This window comes from Amphiura filiformis, chromosome 17 (genome assembly GCF_039555335.1).
Source record: "Amphiura filiformis chromosome 17, Afil_fr2py, whole genome shotgun sequence".
In the NCBI taxonomy this organism is placed as follows: domain Eukaryota; kingdom Metazoa; phylum Echinodermata; class Ophiuroidea; order Amphilepidida; family Amphiuridae; genus Amphiura; species Amphiura filiformis.
This window is the reverse complement of record NC_092644.1, coordinates 6,770,702-6,792,139: the sequence shown is the minus strand read 5'-3', so window position 1 is coordinate 6,792,139 and position 21,438 is coordinate 6,770,702. Positions and strand designations below refer to the sequence as shown.

At 36.9% G+C, this 21,438-nt stretch overlaps 1 protein-coding gene across 1 annotated transcript in view; it reads right to left on the bottom strand.

Annotated features, from left to right (window-relative positions):
• The window catches only part of LOC140138176 (serine/threonine kinase-like domain-containing protein STKLD1), a 38,669-nt gene extending 26,831 nt beyond the window's left edge, over positions 1 to 11,838 (bottom strand). The window contains exons 1-5 of the mRNA XM_072160102.1: positions 11,751 to 11,838; positions 11,538 to 11,624; positions 8,724 to 8,843; positions 3,221 to 3,325; positions 1,524 to 1,594 (exon numbers count right to left, since the gene is read on the bottom strand). Of these exons, the coding sequence (XP_072016203.1) occupies positions 1,524 to 1,594; positions 3,221 to 3,325; positions 8,724 to 8,843; positions 11,538 to 11,624; positions 11,751 to 11,765 (398 nt within the window). The 5' untranslated portion in view covers positions 11,766 to 11,838. The remainder of the gene's footprint in view (positions 1 to 1,523; positions 1,595 to 3,220; positions 3,326 to 8,723; positions 8,844 to 11,537; positions 11,625 to 11,750) is intronic.
• Positions 11,839 to 21,438: the final 9,600 nt, after the last annotated feature.

Here is a 21,438-nt window from a genome sequence, read left to right as displayed (position 1 = left end):
AATATATATGCTCCAAATGAGCTGCAAGACAGAAAGAGGTTCTTTGAGTTTCTTAATAAAAAGATAAAAAAAAATGAATAAATCTCTTACAGATACAAATCAGGGTCATTTTCTTCCTGGATACCTTTATAACTTCCCTTCCAAAGTGGTTCCACATGTCACTGACTGAACCGATGATTTTATCAAATAACTGACATAAACTGAAAACTATACTTAACAGTGTTGTACAATCCTATTACTTTTAAACGTAATATACATATTTTAAAAAAAGAATGGGTATGAAATAGTGTGACATTTCTGTTATCGGTATATAAAAATCATCTTTGTTGCTCATCTCATCTAAGTGATAAAGCACTTACGAGGGGTATCAAAAAGTTTTAGAAATCGCCCAGAAGTGAAAGAGCTATATCAATGAAATTTTGTCAGTGCAAGCACTGGTCCTTCTGTACACTATGGTGCAAAAATGGTCTAATAAGTATGTTTACTTTTTTTACAGGAGCTAGATGTCACTACCTGCCTATGTAACTGCATAACCAGCAAAATGGAGAAAATTGAGGCATGCAGCATGATTAAGTTCCATTTTAAGGGTTACAGTGCCCAGAAAATCTGTGATGAAATAAAAATTCCTTTTCCAAAAAGCGACAGTAACATATCACAATCACCACCAAAGATAACTTTCATTTCATCATCAATTTTCCAGGCACTGCAACCCTTCAAAAGCAGGATCTTAATAATGCTGCTTGCCTCAATTTTCTCAATCTTGCAGTTTATGCGCAGTAACTGGGGCAGCAGGTTATTGGCATCTAGTGCCACCTGTACAAAAAGTAAACATACCTATGAGACCATTTTTGGACCATAATGTACATAAGGACCAGTGATTGCACTGACAAAATTTCATTGATATAGCTCTTTCACTTCTGGGCCATTTCTAAAACTTTTGATACCCCTCGTATTAAGCGTTAAACACCAGGAATGATTTGCTTAGAAGTGTCCTGATTGGTTTGTTGAGGCACAATCTCGCAATATGAAATTGCATATTTAACACTTAATTTGCATACGTAATGAGGTACGATCATGTTAATTTTTACATCACGTCATCATGTCCCTGTCATGTTGTGTACATAGCGATCATGAAAGCATTGATCAGGAAAAATGGTGGCGCTATAATAACTATCAATCAAACAATTAATTAGCAGGGCCAAGATCAGGAAATATAATGGCTTTGTGATATCTTTTGATTACTTATTTTTAAAGGACTAGAGTAGAAATAGACAAAAATAGATACATTTTTATTGATACAAGACCTAGATCCACAACATGCTCATCTATCAGGCACAGTTCTTTAACCCCAATACATTTGCACATTCATTGAATGAACTTTGACAATTTGGGTACAAAAACTCATACTCTGCAACTTGAGGTCAAATTTTGCACTATGATTGTTTATTGAGGTTATTGAACTATGCCATTAGGATGAGGCAATTGTGGTCCATAGTGAGAATGCAGACTACATCTCTTCTTACCTGTGAATCACTTTCTTTTTGTGCACAAACACAAGAGCCTCTACCATCTGCCCCAACCATTTTTTCAACACCTACAAAATGGGAGAGAACAAAAATCCAATTTCATATTATGTACCACCAATGGGCGGATACCAGTTCACTGTTGGCATGGCACCCTTTTTAAAGGGGCTGTTTCAGCCTACAATATATTTTTATTGAATGATTAAATCATCCTAGTTTCCATTGCCAAACCTGCAACCCATATCACAAGATCAAATTCCATTTGATGCAGGTTTACAACCCGGGTTTACATCCACTAGGCTGACACATTATAAATAACCATAGTCGCAAGCGCAGCACATGGTTCTCTCTTTGCTTCGTATACACCCGTAATGTGAACAAGTTACAGGGATTTAAACAGCGGCATGATGTTGGGTACATCTTTTTGAGGGACTTCAGTGTGTACAAATGGCGGATAAAGCATTAAGTGGTGGGGGTCCTGACTTAATACATACATGTAAAAAGGGTGCCACAAAAATATAGTGAGTTGAAATCCATACACCCCTATGGAAGATATTACCTTAATCTCCTACGCAGGGAGTGTGGATTGCAAATAGAGCCACCCATTCAGGTAACTTCCATTTGATATTCTCACTCCCTGTGTAGAAGATTAATGTCATATCTTCCAAAGGGCGTATGTATTTCAAACAGAATAGCCCAATATAATGTACCATCAATGGGCTATACCAGTTAAAATCCATACACCCCCTGAAAGACATAGAGAGTGTATATTTCAAATAGAGCCACCCAGTCAGGTTACTCCATTTGATATTCTCACTCCCTGTGTAGAAGATTTAGGCCATATCTTCCATAGGGTGCATATGGATTTCAACTGGCTAGCCCAATATAATACAACTCCTTCACCAGTGATCAATTTCGGGACCAGTCCGTTTGTCCGAAGGGTCATTAATTCGAAAAGTGTAAAAGTTGGGGTTTAGGGCATTCTAGATTAAGATTAAGTCAATGCCAGAGTTAGGGTTAGTATTAGGGTTACAGTAAATGTTAGGATTAGAGTTATAGTTAAGGTTTTGGGTTATGTTTAGGATTGGGCTTAGGTTATAGGTTCAGGGGTCCATTTCACTTAACTTTTAACCCTTTGTAACTCAAGTAACTGTTCGTAAAGTTAGGAATACCCAATACTTGATGTAACTTTACGAAGGGTCCCTGTAGTAAATCCCTATACTTAAGTTTAGTGAAATGGAACTTACGATACTTCATAAGTAACAAACGATTTAGAAACTTACGAAGCTTCATAAAGTTTAGTGAAATGGACCCCAGGTTAGGGTCAGGTTAAAGTAATGATTATGGTTTATAATGGCCCTTCTTGGGTTTTTGAACTAATTACCCTTCGATCTAGCGATCTACTTCCATCAATTCACCCTCTATTTCTATACTGTAAGGCAAGGCATTAGCCAGAAGGGTGTCTTTTGAGTGTCCAAAATGGTCAAAAATACCTTATTCTACAACATCAGGGTGTCCACGTCCTATTCACTCCATTATAAAAATCAGAATTTTAGGGTGTTCAAATTGAAAACAGGGCATCCAAATGACACCTGGACACCTCTGGCTAATGCCTTGCTGTAAGGAAATGATTACTTTCTTGTCATACATATTTGATCATTTACGATACCTTACTTAATTTTCCATCTATTTCTTACCAATTCTTCAATTTCTTCTTGTTTAACTCTCTTCTTTTTCAGCACCCTGTCCATGTCTCCCATTTTGTAATAATCCATCACAATACATACAAACATGGCCGATTCCTACAAACAAACAGAAATCAAACATATTCAGCTCAAGTAACATTGGGCCATTCCATTTAAAATCCATAGTACCACTGTGGAAGATTTAGCTAAAAAAGTCTTCCACAGAGGGAGTATGGGTTTTGAATACAATAGACAACTGGGTAACTTCCATTTGAAATACTCACTCTAGTTGTTTGTAAAGATATGGGTAAAGCCAAAACACAGGGGGAGTATGGGTTTCAAAATGATTAACCCTGACCAATTACATTTGAAAAACATATTCCTTCTATGGAAGACATTTCCAAAATCTTCCATAGGGGTAGTGTGAATGTCAATTGGAACAGCTCAATTTAAGAGCTTTTGTGAGGATGGTTGACTGATATCAATGGACGACAAATGAAAACTTTTTATCTGTTACTGAGGAAATCCATGTATTCTTGACTAAATCAGAGCCGCTGATTTCAAATATGAAGTCAGAATTTACATGTACTCAGCATATCACACTTTAAAGTCTGGGTTAAACCATCCTTGATACCTATTTTTCACCACTGAAATGTCTTGACGACACCTTTCACATGCTCATCACTTACACTACCCTTGATACGTGGAAAGAAACCAAGATGAGAATAGAAGAAGCACATTTTAAACTCATTTTAAGCCAATTTGCTGATAGGCCTTACAATGTACATATATCTGAAAATCCTGACGTGATAGACAAATTCTGACTTCAGATTTAGAATCAGCATGCTCGATTTAGTCTAGAACATATGCTTTTACCCAAGTAGCAAAATCTTTGTTGTCCAATGTATCCCAGCAAACACAAAATGTTTTTCAATTCCAGGAACATTTATTTCACAACTTCAATAATACATACACTACAACAACATTTTTAAAATGTTGTCAAAATGTCATTGCTTTTAAATGTTATAAACATGTTTGTGATGTTTTGGTATTAAACATTTTAAAAATCTTTAATACAAAAAAACCCCACTGCAACATTTTAAACATGTTGTCAAAATGTTATTGCAAAGTATTTTTGAAAAACATTTTTGCAAAATATTTTTTCTAACACTTAAGGATGTCAAAAATGTTAAAAGAAAAAACAACACTTTTTTTGGAATTTCCAAAATTCATTTGTACATTAAAGGAGTATTTCGTGATCCTAGCATCCTCTATTTATGTCATTTTTCATTAGATATCCACGAAAAAAATCTATTCCCAAAATTTCAGTTGATTCCGATTTTGCGTTCGCGAGTTATGCATGATTATGTCTATTACACTGCTCCATAGACAATACGTTGTAATTTCGTTCTGGTGCACCAGAACGAAATTCAAATTTCACGATATCTTTGCTAAACGAATTAATCTGCAAGAAATATTTTGTACATAAACATTATGTAGCCAGAGGTTTCCAGTGATATAAAAATCTCAACTTTTTTTTTTGAGAAAAGTGGGGGATGAGGCTGTGGATCACGAAATGCCCCTTTAAAACAATAAAAAAAACCCTTTTTCCAGATTTTCCATATAGTTAGGGTAGGCCGGTGGAGGACTAGCAGCAAGCAAACAATCTTTTTTTTGGCCTTATTTACAAACCATATTGTCTGTTCTTCGAACAACAGGTTATTCCAGTTGAAATCCATACACCCCCTATATGGAAGACTTGACCTTAATCTCACATACAGAGTGTGGATGGATTTCAACTGGAATAGCCCAATCATTTACAAACACTGTGTGATTATTTACTTTCATACAGTCTGTTTTATCTATGACGACAATAAACCTATTATGCATCACTTAGTTATACCATCTATACTAAACTGGTCCCAAAAAGTAACTTACCAGGTAAGAAATTCGTCTGTCAAGTTCAAACGACAAATCGTATTATACTGAATAGCATATGAGTGGAAGCGGTGTACATTTACGCTGAGTTTGACACCTCATTTGTCGCAAACAGATCAAAACTTTTGAAGTTATGCTCATTTGAACAAGCCTACTATCAAATTTGAAAGTTGCAGGTCCGCCCCAATGAATTCACACAATAAACAGACACATGAAAGGATGTTCAGAACTTTGATCATTCTTCATCCTCACAAGAAGCAATAGGAAAGTTAGTCATGCAAAGAAGAAGAGGAGAGCACTGATTACACCTGTATACTGCCAACCATCTCAAGTGGTATGAGTGCAACTTTCATTCCAGTGGATAGGTTCGGTTAAATAAGCATAACTTCAAAAATACTCATCCGCTTGCAACAAATGAGGTGTCAAAATTCGCGTAAATTAACACTGCTTCCACTCATATCCCATTTAGTGTAACACAATTTGTCGTTTGAATTTGACAGACAAATTTCTTACCTGGTAAGTTTCTTTTTTGGAGCAGTTTATAATAATCATGAGCTCTGTGTGTCTGTCCGGCTATGCGTTTCGCCGCGCTTCAATGCATGGTTCCGATATTTCACACATATATGGGCACCGGGCGGGCGCTGTTTACCGGGTAGTTTTGAAGGTCATCGGAGGTCAAGGTCAAAGGTCAAAATTTCAAACTTTGTCCGATCGGGCCCAAACTTGGTGGGTGGTATCCTTGATACGAGGAGAATATATGCCCAAAATAAAATCGAGGTCGCCTCGAGGTCAAAGGTCATTACGGAGGGGTCAAATTTCAAACTTTGTCCAATCGGGCTCAAACTTGGTGGGTCGAAACCTTCGTATGAGGGGAGCATGAAAAACATTATATGGAGGTCATCCGAGGTTAAAGGTCATAGGTCATGGATTTCAAACTTTGTCCTATTGGGCTCAAACTTGGTGGGTGGAATCCTTGATATGGGGGGAATATATGTGCAAAACAAAATTGAGGTCAACCGAGGTCAAAGGTCATCAGGAGTCAAGCAGTATCTCTATCATGCACCTGGTGCCCTAATAGCTACAGGGCCATTACAGCTGCAGGTGCACTATCTATCTATCTATCTACTATACTAAAATAATCAGCGGTCTCTGTCTGTCCGGCTATGCGTTCCGCCGTGCTGCGACGCATCGATCCGATATTTGGGACATGGGTAGGTGCTGGGAAAAGCATGTTGACCGTGTGGTTTTGAAGGTCATTGGAGGTCAAGGTCAAAGGTCAATTTTTCGAACTTTGTCCGATCGGGCCCAAATTTGGTGGGTGGGACCCTCCATACGAGGGGAATATAGGGGCGAAATAAAATCGAGGTCAACCCAGGTCAAAGGTCATTACGGAGGGGTCAAATTTCAAACTTTGTCCGATCGGGCTCAAACTTGGTAGGTGGAATCCTTTGTATGAGGGGAGCATGAAAAACATTATATGGAGGTCATCCGAGGTCAAAGGTCAAAGGTCATGGATTTCAAACTTTGTCCTATCGGGCTCAAACTTGGTGGGTGCCATCCTCGATACGAGGGGAATATATATGCGCAAACAAAATTGAGGTCAGCCAGTGCTCTCACAGCATCAGGGCTCTCACAGCTGCAGGTGCACTAGTGGTTGTAAACACTAGGATCCACAACATGCTCATCTATCAGGGACACAGTTCTTTAACCCATACATTTGTACATTCATTGAATGACCTTTGAAATTTGGGTACTAAAATTCATACTCTGCAACTTTTTCCAAAATTTTCCATTGTGATTGTTTAATTGAGGTTATTGAACTATGATATTGGGATGAGGTCATAGTGGTCCATAGTGAAACATGATAAATTCTTATTGAGTTCACCTTGGTCTGGGGCGGACATTTTAAAAATGAATTTAGAAGAGCAGCAACGACATCACTTGCATTACATTCCAGATGTTAAATCTACATCATATGCAAAATTTGAGGAAATTCGCACGAGTCCGTTTTATTTTACGGCCATTTGTCTATAACTGGTCTTTACATGTAGCCCTATGGGAAGAGTGCCCGCTGAGGGCGCTTATAACCTCCATTTTAGGAACAAAATGTGATTTTTAAAAACGGACTCGTATGAATTTTCTAAAATTTTCAGAGTATGTAGTATGAACATGTAGAAATATAATCAAGTAGTTGCCCTACCTGCTCTTCTCCGAAAAAATAAAAAGTCCTATACCTCAATGATAATGAAACCTAGGTGGACTCAACTCAAGTCTTATAAGTGTAGAGTAATGGAAAAGGAAAAATAAGCTCTTTCAAATATGGCCTCTAGTTTGATGTTCTGATTTTTGTGAGCTTGCAAGACTTTTAAAAGCAAAGCATTATTAATTTCGCAACAAAATGACCTGTAGTGACCTTGTACTTCAAGGATAGTATCAGATAAGATATGCCAAATATAACAGCAAATAACATATTACATAATATCTTCAGGTATCATAGTTTGCATTCAGCATGTTAAACCAACATATTGTATATAAGTTGGTTTAGCTCTTGACCAGAGCAATCGCAATACTATAGAAGGTCCAGTGACCACAAGTAAAATAAAAAAGTAACTAGTAAGAAAATGTCTATAGTACGGCCAATGTTAGACCAACAATGGCTCATGTAGCGAGTGTCAAATAATAAATTCCACCATAGACTGTATAAATAGATAGACTGTCTATGATCCCATGACTACGGTTCAAACAGCGAACCTTGAAGTAAAACCACACTGAGTATCGCTTGCCAAAGGCAAGCTACAAAAGCCACCAATCCCACCATGACCATGTAAGCCTATAGGACCACTATCACTTGCCGAAGGCAAGCAAAACTCGCGAGCGAAGCAAGCCCGACTGTAAAAGCCATCAACAATCCCAGGACCACTAACTGCTCATGTAGCGAGCCTTGAAGTTAAGCATGAGTGATACAGAATTGAACAGCTGCCGCATATGTAAGAAAGTGCAGCACAAAATATTGTGAAATGTGAATCCTGGTTTCTCTGTTGAATTCATGGTGATCATTACCCATCCCCAGGTTGCTCCTTTAACTTAAAGGTTTATTGTAACCCATCTTCGTTCAGCGCAATGACATGTCTACGCACGCTTAAAGAGGAAGTCCTGCCAGAGCAGTTCTTCTGGAGTGGGTTATTAAATATATCAGTGACAATTGGTTATCTCTGAACATGACAGGCTCTTATTGATGCAATAACAATAAAACATCAATTAGCACCTGCCAGATTCAGAGATAACCTTGTCACTGATTAATTTGATAACTAGGCAGGTTTGGTTCACCCCAGAAGAACTGCTTTGGTGGGGCTTCCTCTTTAATTAGTTAATCAAGATTTTTTTATCTTTGTTGAATGAAGAAATTTTCTAATGTGAACAGGGTCTTTGATGTTCTTGCAAGTTGCAATTACATGATGATAGAAACACTTTAACATAAATTGAATTCTTTCTTTGTTGCTGTAACAGAATAAACTTGATATAGTGTAACCGAACGTCATCGATCCTTAATTGATAATCATTTAGTGTGCACACATACCTCTTTATCCCATGTCACAAAGAATTCTTTGTAGCCACATACATAGGGGTGTTGTAATTCTTGCAAGGCCATAGCCTCTTTGAATGCTTTGTTTGCTTCTGCTTCATCATTGCATTCCACCTATAAAAAAATAATAAAAAAATATATTAAAATTTCAGGTGAAGGCATGTACATAATCCACAAATCCAGTACTGACATGCATACATACAATGCGCTGTCAATGTACTGCAGGCTCAGAAATCCGTCGCGAATCCACAAATCGATTCATGCAAAGATTCTTGTAAAACACCAAACAAACATTAGAAGCTTACACAAAGAAAAAAGTTTGATTCTCGTGTGACTATTTATACTTCATTTTTTAAGCAACTGAACCCCAAAATGGTTATGGTATAATTTACTTCAATCATTCATAATTTGAACATTAATACTGATTTGAGAGGGCATTTTAACAGCACAAACAGCCATCGGTTGTGTGCAGATCTTTCGTTCACCAAACCAGCCATCATGCATTGCAGGCGGTGGCGGATGTGATATCGCCATTTTTGACGCCGCCATTGGATTAACACATAATCATGAAATCTTCACAAACAATTCTAAATTTGTTATGTAGTGTCAAAGCAAAATGATCCTACTCTAAAACCGTTGCGTTGGGGTACGACAAAGTACCCCACCGTAAGTATGTTGTTTTTCAATTTATAACGGCTAACCGTATATTTTGAATGGGGCTGTCAGCCTTGTATTTTCGCCAGCCTCAAACGTCGCATGTTGCGTGTCCTATACCACCTGCCATCATGGACGACTAAATCAGACCGATAGAGGTTTCTTTTTTCAATTGTTAACAAGAAATAAATAGACGAAAAATCATTAATAAAAATATAAATTACACACAGCCTGACACAGGTGACAGGTGGAGCAGTCTGTGTCCAATAAGTCCATCACTGATTATAACTAATATTCTCGTAAGTTATTACCGGTATATCACTATCAGGCTCAAAAATCTAGTGGCCCGTCGGGTCAGTATTGTTGGAAGTTTAATGGCCCGGTGCAAAATCCACTGGTGCAGGGCCACCGCTTAAATCTGTCCCTGGCATATACGCTCTGCACGCTCTCAAAATGTAAACAAGTGCCGTTCTAACTTCTTCTCTGACAATGTGAATGTTTGACAAAAACTGTACGGTAATTATCATTTCTTAAGATATCTTCATTTAATCTGACTTTTTGACAAGATTAACGACTTCTTTTACCGCCATCCAAACGTCCATAAATATTATGGCGATCCTGACTTTTAGACCACCCGCGCTATATAGGGCCCAAATATTACTATTTCATCAAGGTTTAATATTCTAACAAGCTTAAACTAAAAGTTTCATCTAAGAGTCAAGCTTTAAACTATTATGCAAAAATTTCCAACAAGCTAAAAACGATTTTTTACCCGTTTTTTAACAAGCTAAAACCAATTTTTGAAAAGAAGCTTAAAACATCAATTTTTCATTGTAAAAATCATCTAAAAAATCTTTAAAAATACAATGACCTACCTAATATTACTAATCTATGTTTCCGATGATATCCAAGAAGCTAAAATATTGTGAAAGAGGGCAGGGCTTTGAGTAATGAGGGAAATTACGGGTAAAATACATCACGCTTTTTTGAGAAATTCGCCATCTTGAATAAATGCAGAATTGCGTCACGCAGTAAAACGATGTCAAACGCGCTTAAAAATGCATGATACGCTATAGAAAAAATATTAAATTCGTGAACATTGTGGAACATTCAACTACGCTTGTTACTCCGCGACTAATCATGCTAACTACACGCGTACAACGCTACTCTACATGTACGCGTCCACATTAGCGAGGCTATCTGCGTACAACTGCTTACTACGCACAGCCACGCAAAGAGTATGTTCCACGATGTACACGAATTTGATAATTTTTCTATAGCGTAAATTACCGCCAAAACGAAAGCGTACATCAAGCGCTTGTGCTACGCGAAAACTTCGGATCTGGCATCACCGGTTTTGTTACCAGATCTTTTACATCAAAAATAGCTATAAAAACATGAATTTTGGAACAAAATAAAGCTTGTTCGATGGAATAAAAGGTAGGTAACCCAGGCAAACCTTAGTTAACACATTTGCTAGTCAGCCAAATTCGCCGACAATGTCAATGCATATTTACATAGAAATTTAAAACAACTGTTCGAAGAAGGAAACGTACATAAATATGTTTTCTATACTTCACTTGACCCAAATATATGATTTTTTATGGTGATAAGTCACTCGCACATGGAATTTTAGAGGGATTTGGATAGCAGTTCCATTAAAAAATTGCTATCATAATGAGACTAAGATCTAGAAACACCCCCGAAATGCCGGAATGGGGAATTTTGCTAGCTGAAACTTTTTGATGAAAGTCAATCTTTGACAAGATGTAACTTTGCTACGGAAAGTGCTATGAAAAAATGGTTTTCAGTTTTGGCTTTGTTTACTCAAGGGCTTTGATTTGGATTTGATATATAAAATGATGCAGTTTGATGGCAAATTTGAATTCACCTAGCATACCTATAAAAGGTATGTTTGTACAGTTGAAAACATGTTTAACCTTGTTGCGAAAGTTTAATATGATAAATTTGCAATTTGTACCTACATGTATGTAGCTCGGGTGGTCTAAAAGTCAGGATCGCCAATATTATATTAATACAGCGCACTATTCATGCTCTTGTACAATGTTTACCATTATAATACGTAGTGACTGATAGTACATGGCCTGCAATAGCTTGCAATGCATGCAGAACACAAACAAAATTCCGATTTACCTTTTTCAACACATACTGTGCTTTATCCGCACGGCTTTCCACCAAAAACACAGACCCCTGGGCTCCCTTTCCCATCCGTTGTTTCAGCTGAAATTTTACAAACAAAGAGTATATGTAGTTGGGATTTGAGATCATTTATCATAAATTAAAATAAGCGAAATATACAGTCATATTCAACAAAAGAAATCTTACAAAATAATATAAGCAACTCACCACGTAATTCTCCATTTTGGTTTAACGTTTCTAGAAAGAAATCCCAATTTCCTGATTTATAAAATTCCAAAATTTAATTAAAATAAATTTAATTACACTTTTAACAAGTAAAATTTCCGATGTAGTTGTATTTTATTTTATATTAGTATATGATGCAATAGTCTTTGAAATGAGTAAAAGAATTAATATGAGCTAGGGTGGAAATATTTTTCCGCAATTAAATTGATTGAACGTTTTCCTTAGCATTAAAAAAGTAAACAGTGATTAGCAACGTGAGAAAGCGGACGCAAATTATTGACCTGTGCTGCTGTTGATCTTTGACAAGCAGTGTTTGACAAGCAAGCTATTGATTAATGAATAGGCCTATAAATAGACATACAGCAATAAAAAGGTTTTAATTACTGGCTAAACTAATGAAAAGTCAATTAGTGCCAATCAAAAAGAAAGAAAGAAAAAAAAATCCACCTCTGTAGGCCTTGGGCATTCCCAACACAAATTCATTTGCTGGGTTATTTAGTAACTATAGGCCTATAATAGACTAGGGTATTAGGCCCCTACGTCATTTTTTTGTAGCAAAATTTACAAATATTCCATTTTTACGGAATAAAGCAAAATTTACTTTTTTTCAAAATAGTAATCCTAAAAAATGAGAATCAACAGATTTTACAAAAATAAATAAATAAATAAATAGATATAAATAATAATAAAATAGGCCTATGGCCTAAACACCGAATGATGCGCAAGAAGTAGGCCTAAAATGAAAAAGAAATTATGCAAATAAATCATTTGAAATTGCATAGGCCTATGGCCTATGATAATATCAAGTTCAAAATAACAAAACCAAAAAGAAAAAAAAATGGAGTGTAATGACACCATTTGTTTCCAGAAATTCTTGTTCTTGTTTAATAAGCATATACCGTAAACGTTCGCCTAATGGCGCTTTTGGATTCTTAGAAATGTGAGAGCGCCATCCTTGTAAAATCTCAACAGCATTAATGATACGTGTATGCTAAATTGAGCAACCTGGACATAATGCCTCAGAAAAAAATATCGTGACATGACCCAATACTTTAGGTCACTAGGTTAGTTGCTAGAGCAGCAGATGTTTTGGGGTTTCTTCAGGTATTCTTTCTCAAAGTGCCATTTGACTTAATTTGTAAATCGATTTATACGTTATACCTAACTCATTTTGGTAAATCTTTTTATAACATTGTAATTTCTTCATATTTTTTTAATATTCTTCAGTTGAAAATTACACCCTGCTATTGTCTGACCCGTTAGCTCAGTCGGTAGAGGGTGCGCCTTGAATGGTGAATGGTACTTGTTCGAATCTTGATTTCTGCTCCCACTTTTATGTGAAGAAGGGTCAAGAAATGTTTTTGAATTTTGTCCCCATTTTACGAATGAATATTGTGAATTTTATTTTAATTTTATTTTAATTTTCTTATTTTTTTTAGATAAATAGGCACTGCGAACAAACGGCAACAAAAACCGCTGACAAAATTTGCTCCAGCTGCTACCTATCAATGCGTGATATATTCCACTACATTTAACAGTTAAATGACCTTTGAAAAATAGAACGGCCTCAATGCTTCAAATTGTGTAACTACATTACTTTATTCATTTATGCATTATAAATGATCAGCTATTTTTTCTTTTATTAAAAGGATCGAACCCAAGTAGATCAGACCATTGATCATATAACTATCAGACCACGGAGTAGTTATGTAACTCCGTGATGGTGTCGGAACCAAGCACGGTTTGTATGGCAATCATTACGATCACGCTATTTTGGTATGCCTTTTTTGTATACTGATTGTTTCGATCGTGGTTCATTACTTAAGCGCGTGATCCCGTTGACATAGTAACATTACGTAACTTCGATACCGGGCTTCGATACTGAATACACAATACTTCAATACTGAATACACAATACTTCAATACTGAGTGCACATAATATCATGAATATGGAAAGCCATTGGGGGTATTGTGTGCCTTCCAAAGCGCCTTATAACATGTTCTCATTGTGTTGTGGAATCCTAGCCAGTATTCAATGATAGCTATAGAGGCCTTGCGTTTATCGATTGGCTCCAAACAAAGGATTTGAACCGGTTTCTTCCCGTAATCATGGCGCAGTGCAGTCCATTCAATCAAATGTTGTCATCAACCTATTTGATCGTAGTGCATTTTGTTATGTGTGTGAGACAAACTGTCGCGGTAGATGCAATCATGCTTTTGTTGAATGCATTTGAGTAGTCCGCCATATTTACGGGATGATACGTCATATGCACAGCCTCTATTCAGCATCGAAGTGGTTACGTAATTCTCTTGGTTACCGGATCACGCTACTTTGGTATGCCTTCGAGTGCCATATACTTTATGTGGTGATCATTTCGATCGTGGTTCATTACTCTAGCGCGTGATCCCGTTGACATAGTAACATTACGTAACTTCGATACTGAATTCAGTTGGTCGTTGTATGATTTTGTTCGTTCACTCATTCAAATTTTATTTATATCATTTGAAGACTGAGCCTATTATGATATATCCTTCCTGAACAGTTTCAAACAAATATAGCTAGGGATTATTGGGGCAGAGGTTATATCTTTTGAATCCTCTTAGAGGGCTATCATTTTTTTTCGGAAGGGGGTCCCAAATTTAAAAAGTCTGCGTCAATAAAATTGCGCACCCCTATTTCGGCAACAAAAATTTATGATCCCAAACCCCAAAATTGTATTGAAATCAGTCTTTTTGAATAAAATAACACACTTTCTGTGGTCATCGTGTGACTCCCTACATCGTCCTACTCCCTATTATTCTTTCCAAGACTTTATGACCCCCGTATATTTGGGACCCCCCCCCCTTCGAATAAAATGATATACCTCTTATGACCACTGATGCATAGGCAAGGACACTCGCGCGAATTGAAAGACTTGTCGCACACGACAGTTCGTCCAGGAGGGTGAAAGTGCATATAGGAACAATGCCAAAAACTACGTCACGCCGGTCACGCTATTGTTCGACTTAAACTACATCATTCGCCATTTTGTAAATATTAACGCATGATCGTTGCTTTGAAGTTTCCACCGGATAGTCTGTGGATAGCGCAAGAGCATGCTTTGACCATGCGCAAAAAAATGAATATCATGAAGATGTTTAAGATTGATTCTTAGATGTTTCAAAAATTACCGTCATATTGCAGAGATTCATCAAAGAATGGTTTGAAGTACTAACCTTATTTAGTAATTTTAAAAAATCGGGAGAATTGTACAAAATCAATGTTTTTACCTGTCGGTATTACAACTCGTGAAACACATTAGGGGGGGGGGCACTCAACACAAATGACCATACGGATATGCTCCCCCGGAAAGACCCCCCTTTTTGGATTTCGCAGCTCCAAAAGACCCCCTATAGTTGACCAAAATACAGCTCCGAAAGACCCTTGATTTTGATAATTTCAGCTCTAAAAGACCCAAAATTGCTCATTCCTCATATTTCTTGTTTTTTCAGGCGATTTTCAACCAAAAAGCCAAAAAGACCCTTGATTTTGACTTTTCGCAGCTCCAAAAGACCCCATTTTACTTGTTCACAGCCCGGTTCGCAGCTCCGAAAGACCTCTTTTACCAGTACGCCGTCAGCTCCCAAAGACCCACCACCTCAAAATTCCGGGGGAGCATACCCACCAAAATTTTTTGATGTGCCCCCCCCCCCCAGGGACATTAGTGATGTGCCTGGGTGACCTAATCTACTAACCTTTAACGTTTCCTCTATGAACTCTAACCCTCCTGCAATATGGCGCCTATTGTCTAGAGTTAAACTACATCTTTCGGTGTGTTACGTAATACTACGATGCCTATCCCATTATATCGATCCCTGGTTCGTCTCACACACATAACAAATGCTTATACAATCAAATAGGTTCATTACAACATTTGATTAAAATGAAACGATAAAAACAAAGCATGAAAAAAGACACATACAAGATAAAATAATAAAATTATATAAACAATGTTAAAGATAAAATAGAGAATAAAATTTCCTCAAATCAGAAAAAATAACATTGACAGACATCATAATCTGTCAGAAATTACTGCATGAGATTCGAACCATCAATCTTCTCCACAAGTTCTCTTTATCCTCGCACTATAGTCTAATGCTCTGCTCACTGGGCCACAACGTATCAGGTGAATGATTACCGCATTATCATGAACAAGTTTGTTCGATCTTGTTCATAATTGTATGTGTCGATAGGTTTCACTCTTTAACTACACGTACCCTTAATGATCAGTGATAATAGTCGGCTTTTACAGGGATGGCGCTCTCTCATTTCCATGCACTCCATAGCGCCATTAGGCGAACGTTTACGGTATAGGCATAACGGTCTATAGTTTTATAATGGGGGAAATTATTTTTCTTTTCGCCTGCTATAAGCTGGCTATTTGAGTCGGAAATCGACTTTGTTTGCATAAGAGATTACAGAGATTACTACTAGGGTAGCTGCAGGTAATATGGGACAGCAGGTAATATGGGACACCTGTTTTCATTTTAACAAAAAGTAGCTTAGAGAAGGTAAACACTTTAAGTTGATTTGTTAAGTGTTTAGAGACATCAATTGTGCTTCTAGAAATGCAGTTTTGGAGTCTGTGTATCAAACTCTTGGAAATCAATGCCAAAAAGAGTGAAATTGCCCAAAAAATTATGTCGTTTTTTTGGCCTGATATAAAATCAATGACGTCACATTTTATGATTGTGTATCCAAAAACTCTGGTACTGAGGGGGCATTTGTCATTTTTTATGATCTTTAGGTGATGGGTTAAGCTTATCAGCAGGTAAAATTCCACTGACAAGTGGCACTTTCCTTTTATAAATGATTATTTTCTCTGATTTTCAACTGAATGGGTGCAGGTAATATGGGACACATAGGAAATTGTGTGCATTGTCAATGCGAAAAGCAAAACTTTAGAAAATTGAATTTTCTTGTAGAAATTTGCATTTAACATTCAAAATCATGTAACAAAAATGTTTTTAGAACAAAAGAGTGATTTTCTGAACTTTTTGATTTTCACCATAGAGATAACACAGTGTCCCATATTACATGCACATGCAGGTAATATGGGACACTTGACGATAACGTCATTTTGACGTCATAGCGTCCAAACAAACATAAAAACAAGGTAGCCTAACTTTCATCATAACAATCTCTTGTGGGCATATCTTCTTTAGTTTTTATGCAAATAAGCTAAACGTCCTTAATGGTCCCATATTCCCTGCAGGTACCCTAACATTGCTTTGAATTACTTTGCAGAACTTTTTATAGGCCTATGTAAGACCTGCTATTCGATTAGTAAGAAAAAGGAAGTGTGTTTTGCCGTTTCAACGAATGAAAACGAGTGAGAATTTCAAAAGTTTTGGTTTGAAGGAAATATGACTTTAAAATTTAATCAGCACAGATATCGGAACAATATCTGGGGTAAAAGTCAAAGTAAAAATATCCTATCCTGTAGGCCTACATCGTTTTATGGATAAAAATGACTCAAAATGTCATCGATGAAATAATTATCTTAAACATCAGTTTTGTCTTTTCAACGGGAAAAATCCGATGCAAAATAAAAGTTTTTAGGGCCTATCTATTATGATATGAGCATACTACATTATGATGGCCTATAGTATTGAACAATATACATGTACTCCATTTGACATGTATTATAAATAGGTAGGCCTAGGTTGAACATTACATATTATTTTATCAATTATAAATAAAATGACACATAACTAAAGTGAACCCACCTTTATTTGATCATGTTGATTATTAAATAATAATTATTACATTCAACAAAATGATTGAATAGAAAACACACAATGCAGACTATAGAAGGGAGTATCGGACTAATTACAATCAAAACATTCACAAAAAATACAGTTTAAAAGTTAAGATTGGAGTGAGTTATACATTTTATAATGTGCTGTAGTACCGTAAAATGGGGTAACTTTGGGCACTTTTCAGAGTTTTTAAACCACTGCTTCCAAACAAAACCAATTATATTTCTAATTATCTCTCTCTTTTTTTAATGACATAAATAGGGTTAGTTGAAAAAGATTTTTAAATACTTTTGTATAAGGGTGCCCTTAAACATGTTAAACAATATTGCTGACATACGAAAATATAACCATTTAAAAAAACATATTTGACCGACCAAAGTTACCTAGCTGACCGAAGTTACCCCATTTTACGATAAACTATACATTGCGATGACAGTTTTTAGCCAATTAACTAAAAACTGCAATCAGCCCCCTCCCAATTTGGAAAAGTATGCAAAAGTCCCCAAAAAGGTCCAAATTTTGGGAAGAAAGTCCACTTTTCACAAAATTGCCCCCCCCTTGGAAAAAAAGTCCACTTTTCATAATCAGCACACCCCCAAATGAAATCCTGCGTACAGGCCTGACTGCAGTTTATTCGGTAAAAGGCAGAAAAGTCAAAAAGACAGAACAATTTGGAATAATATTAAAGAGTTGACAACAGAAAGTTATAGGAGTTAATGTTTGGTTTGTTGTTTCAGTGTGCATCATTGATAGTTTGGTGGACTATCATGAAACATGGTGGATGTAAGCGTGATCCTAAAAATGCCTTCCACCCAAACTATTTACAATTAGACCTCATAATCTTCTACACTTGAGCTGGCTTTCCCTTTTAAAGGGAATTTTTATTTCATTAATATATAGTTTATATAGAGTTATATATAGAACACTTAGGCCTATTACCTTTATACCTTTTTGGTTGAGTTGTAATCCTTTTCCCAAAACTCACTTATACATGTAGCAAAAGGTGAACACAACCCCACTAAAAATGGACTTTCATGGGCTATTTTGAAAGGTCATCAACACAAAAATGTTCAGGTTTACTTGGAATTTAGTTTTCACACCCCTTGTAGCTCCTTGTGTCTTTATTTTCACTGTTTGGTCGGTTAGAACGTGCAGGGATGTGAGTCTACTGTCACATCCCTGGAACGTGGAAGTAATGGGGGGGGCTGATGCATATGCAGTTGGGCAAGACAGTATACTCAGTTAGGGAGTGTTCATTAATACTTTGGTAGGGGGCTGGTCTTCCTCAAATTTTTCGCTCGAATACTTTTTTGACCCCCCTCGATTGACCGCTAAACTTTTTTGCCCCCCTCTTTTGACAGACAAAACTTTTTTGACCCCCCCCCCATTATCGTATAACAAACATACTTAATAGTGTTGTTTCCAGTGGTGTGGTATCTGGGTCACATGACATTGAGGGAGGCAAATGTTTGAAACATTACTGGTGGGACAATTGCGCATGAAATACAAGCACAAGGAAATTTTCATTTCATACTTAATTTAGATTTGTCCCAAATCAGGGTGTTTATCTGATTTTACAGGGATAAATGAAATAGAGGATTTATTTGGAGGTCCATAGGCACGTACATCAGCATAATTTGGATCCGTGGCTATTATCATGATTATATACAAATGCGCGCTAAAAAATTAGCCATATTGAAGCTTTAATGGTCAAATATTGTTAAAATTTGAACAAATTTATGCAAAAAGCTAAAATGGTCAAATATGAGATTAATTTGGTCACGCAAATGTACACATGTATCAGTTCTGGTCCCCAAAGACTATGGTACCTGGGCCTGGGCCCACTCTGCCCTATGGTAAATCGACCCATGGGCCTGTACAAAATAATTTTGCAATGAGAAATAGTAAACTTAATTGTGCAGTTTACGTGCAAAGAAATCCAATTTGCAATATTTTCTTGATTTTCTTAGTATTTCTTAGACCAACCCAGTTGTTGCATGTTGCTGATCATCTTTAATGTTATATTAATTATAGATAGTTGTAGGCCTACACTTAGTGCCATCATTTTTTCAAACAAAACCACTGAAAACCAAAACTTGCCCATGTTAAAAGTGATATACTAGTATAGAGGGTCTCAATGCGCGCGAAGCGCGCGAAAATTTGGGGTTTTGAAGAGGAAAACTTTTTGGCCCCCCCCTTTCATACCACCTAAAACTTTTTGGTCCCCCTCTCTTTTAAGGTCCAAAACTTTTTGGCCCCCTCCTTTTACCAGCCCCCACCAAAGTATTCCTGAACACTCCCTTAGGGACCGTTCACAAATACTTGTTAGGGGGGGCCTGATGCAAAAAGGGGGGCTCTTAAAAGTTTTGACCCGCCTAAGGGGGGGGGGGCCCTTGAAAAAAAATGACCACAAATTTTCCTGGGAAAATTGAGTTTATATGCTTTTCTATGGGGTTGACCCATAATTTTCAGTCAAAAGGGGCTGAAAATTTTCATGATAAAATTGTTTTGCATCAGCCCCCCCCCCAACAAGTGTTTGTGAACGGTCCCTTACATTTCATGGAATTATCCCACTCGCCAAAACAAAATTCCCGGGGAATTTCCCATTGTCATCATTTTTGTATGACGAGCTCCCTTCAATTTATATCAGCTCGCATGCTTCGAATGTCATCATTGAACGTCATGGGTTTTTTAAATGCCTGTGATAGAGTTTATTAACACAAAAAGTGCATTGACACGGAAACACTCAGGCACTTTCTGTTTTCTTTTATCAGTCATGTGATCGACACTGCTACCGATGCCAGGGGGGTGACACTAAATTCACGGCTTTTATTTAGCCACGCAAACCTATGGAAATTTTGTTGGCTTGCTCTCAACAAAGTGAGGCAAGGTATCGATCGGTTATGAATAATTCACATCAACTCTTACTCAGCCCATGTGATTGAGGTCACCACATAAAGGTGTCGTAAGTTTAGCGAATCGAACCTGTTGAAGATAGTAAAAAGCGCCCCCAAGCAAGGTTAGACCGGGCGGAAGTGGGTCAACTACTATGATCCCATCAGGCCACAGTGATTTGTTTCTGCAAGAAAGTCTTTTAATTTGATAATGGAATGTCTTGTTGATATAGTAATGTCGAAATTGAGACTAACTATCGATAATACAAAGGAAATATACGACAAGCATAAGATATGAAATACAGTGAGTATTTGAAGTCAAAAAATCACGTGACCTTCCAAAATGGCACCCGCGGCAATAGTTTTTGCCATGTGCTTCCTCCATCCTCCCTGTGGAAAAGTATCCCGAAAAATATCAATCTGCACTAATACACTTATTGGTGTAGCCTGCCAGTATGAATTATTGTTGAAAAGTAGAAAAGCACCGTAATTTTGACATTTAATTGTATACCGCCACTAATAATCCAAAAATCCGATCTTTATTCATCACGTCTATTGGCTCATTTTCTTACATTGAACTACATGTATTATAGGCACTTCAACATCGATGATAACCAGCGTACACCACAAGACCCCAGAAAAAAAATCATAGGCTCACGTCAAGCCGTCTGTACCTGTCTTCAATCATATAATAGATTGAATACAATACCGTTCTTTTCAAAGAGACTAATCTTACAGGTGCATGAGTGATTAGCATTTCTTTGACATCTATGGTTCAATGCATCGGTAGGTCCTACTGCATGAACGTGAGTGCGGGCGATATAGTCAAAATTGTATTCATCTATTGTTATGGTAGTTAATCCGATTTAAAGCCTTAATGTACGATCTTTTTAAATTTTTAGATTTTTCTTTTTTTCTTCTAAAATGATAATATGCAATCATTATGAAAGTTCCCAATACATTTGGACGCGAAA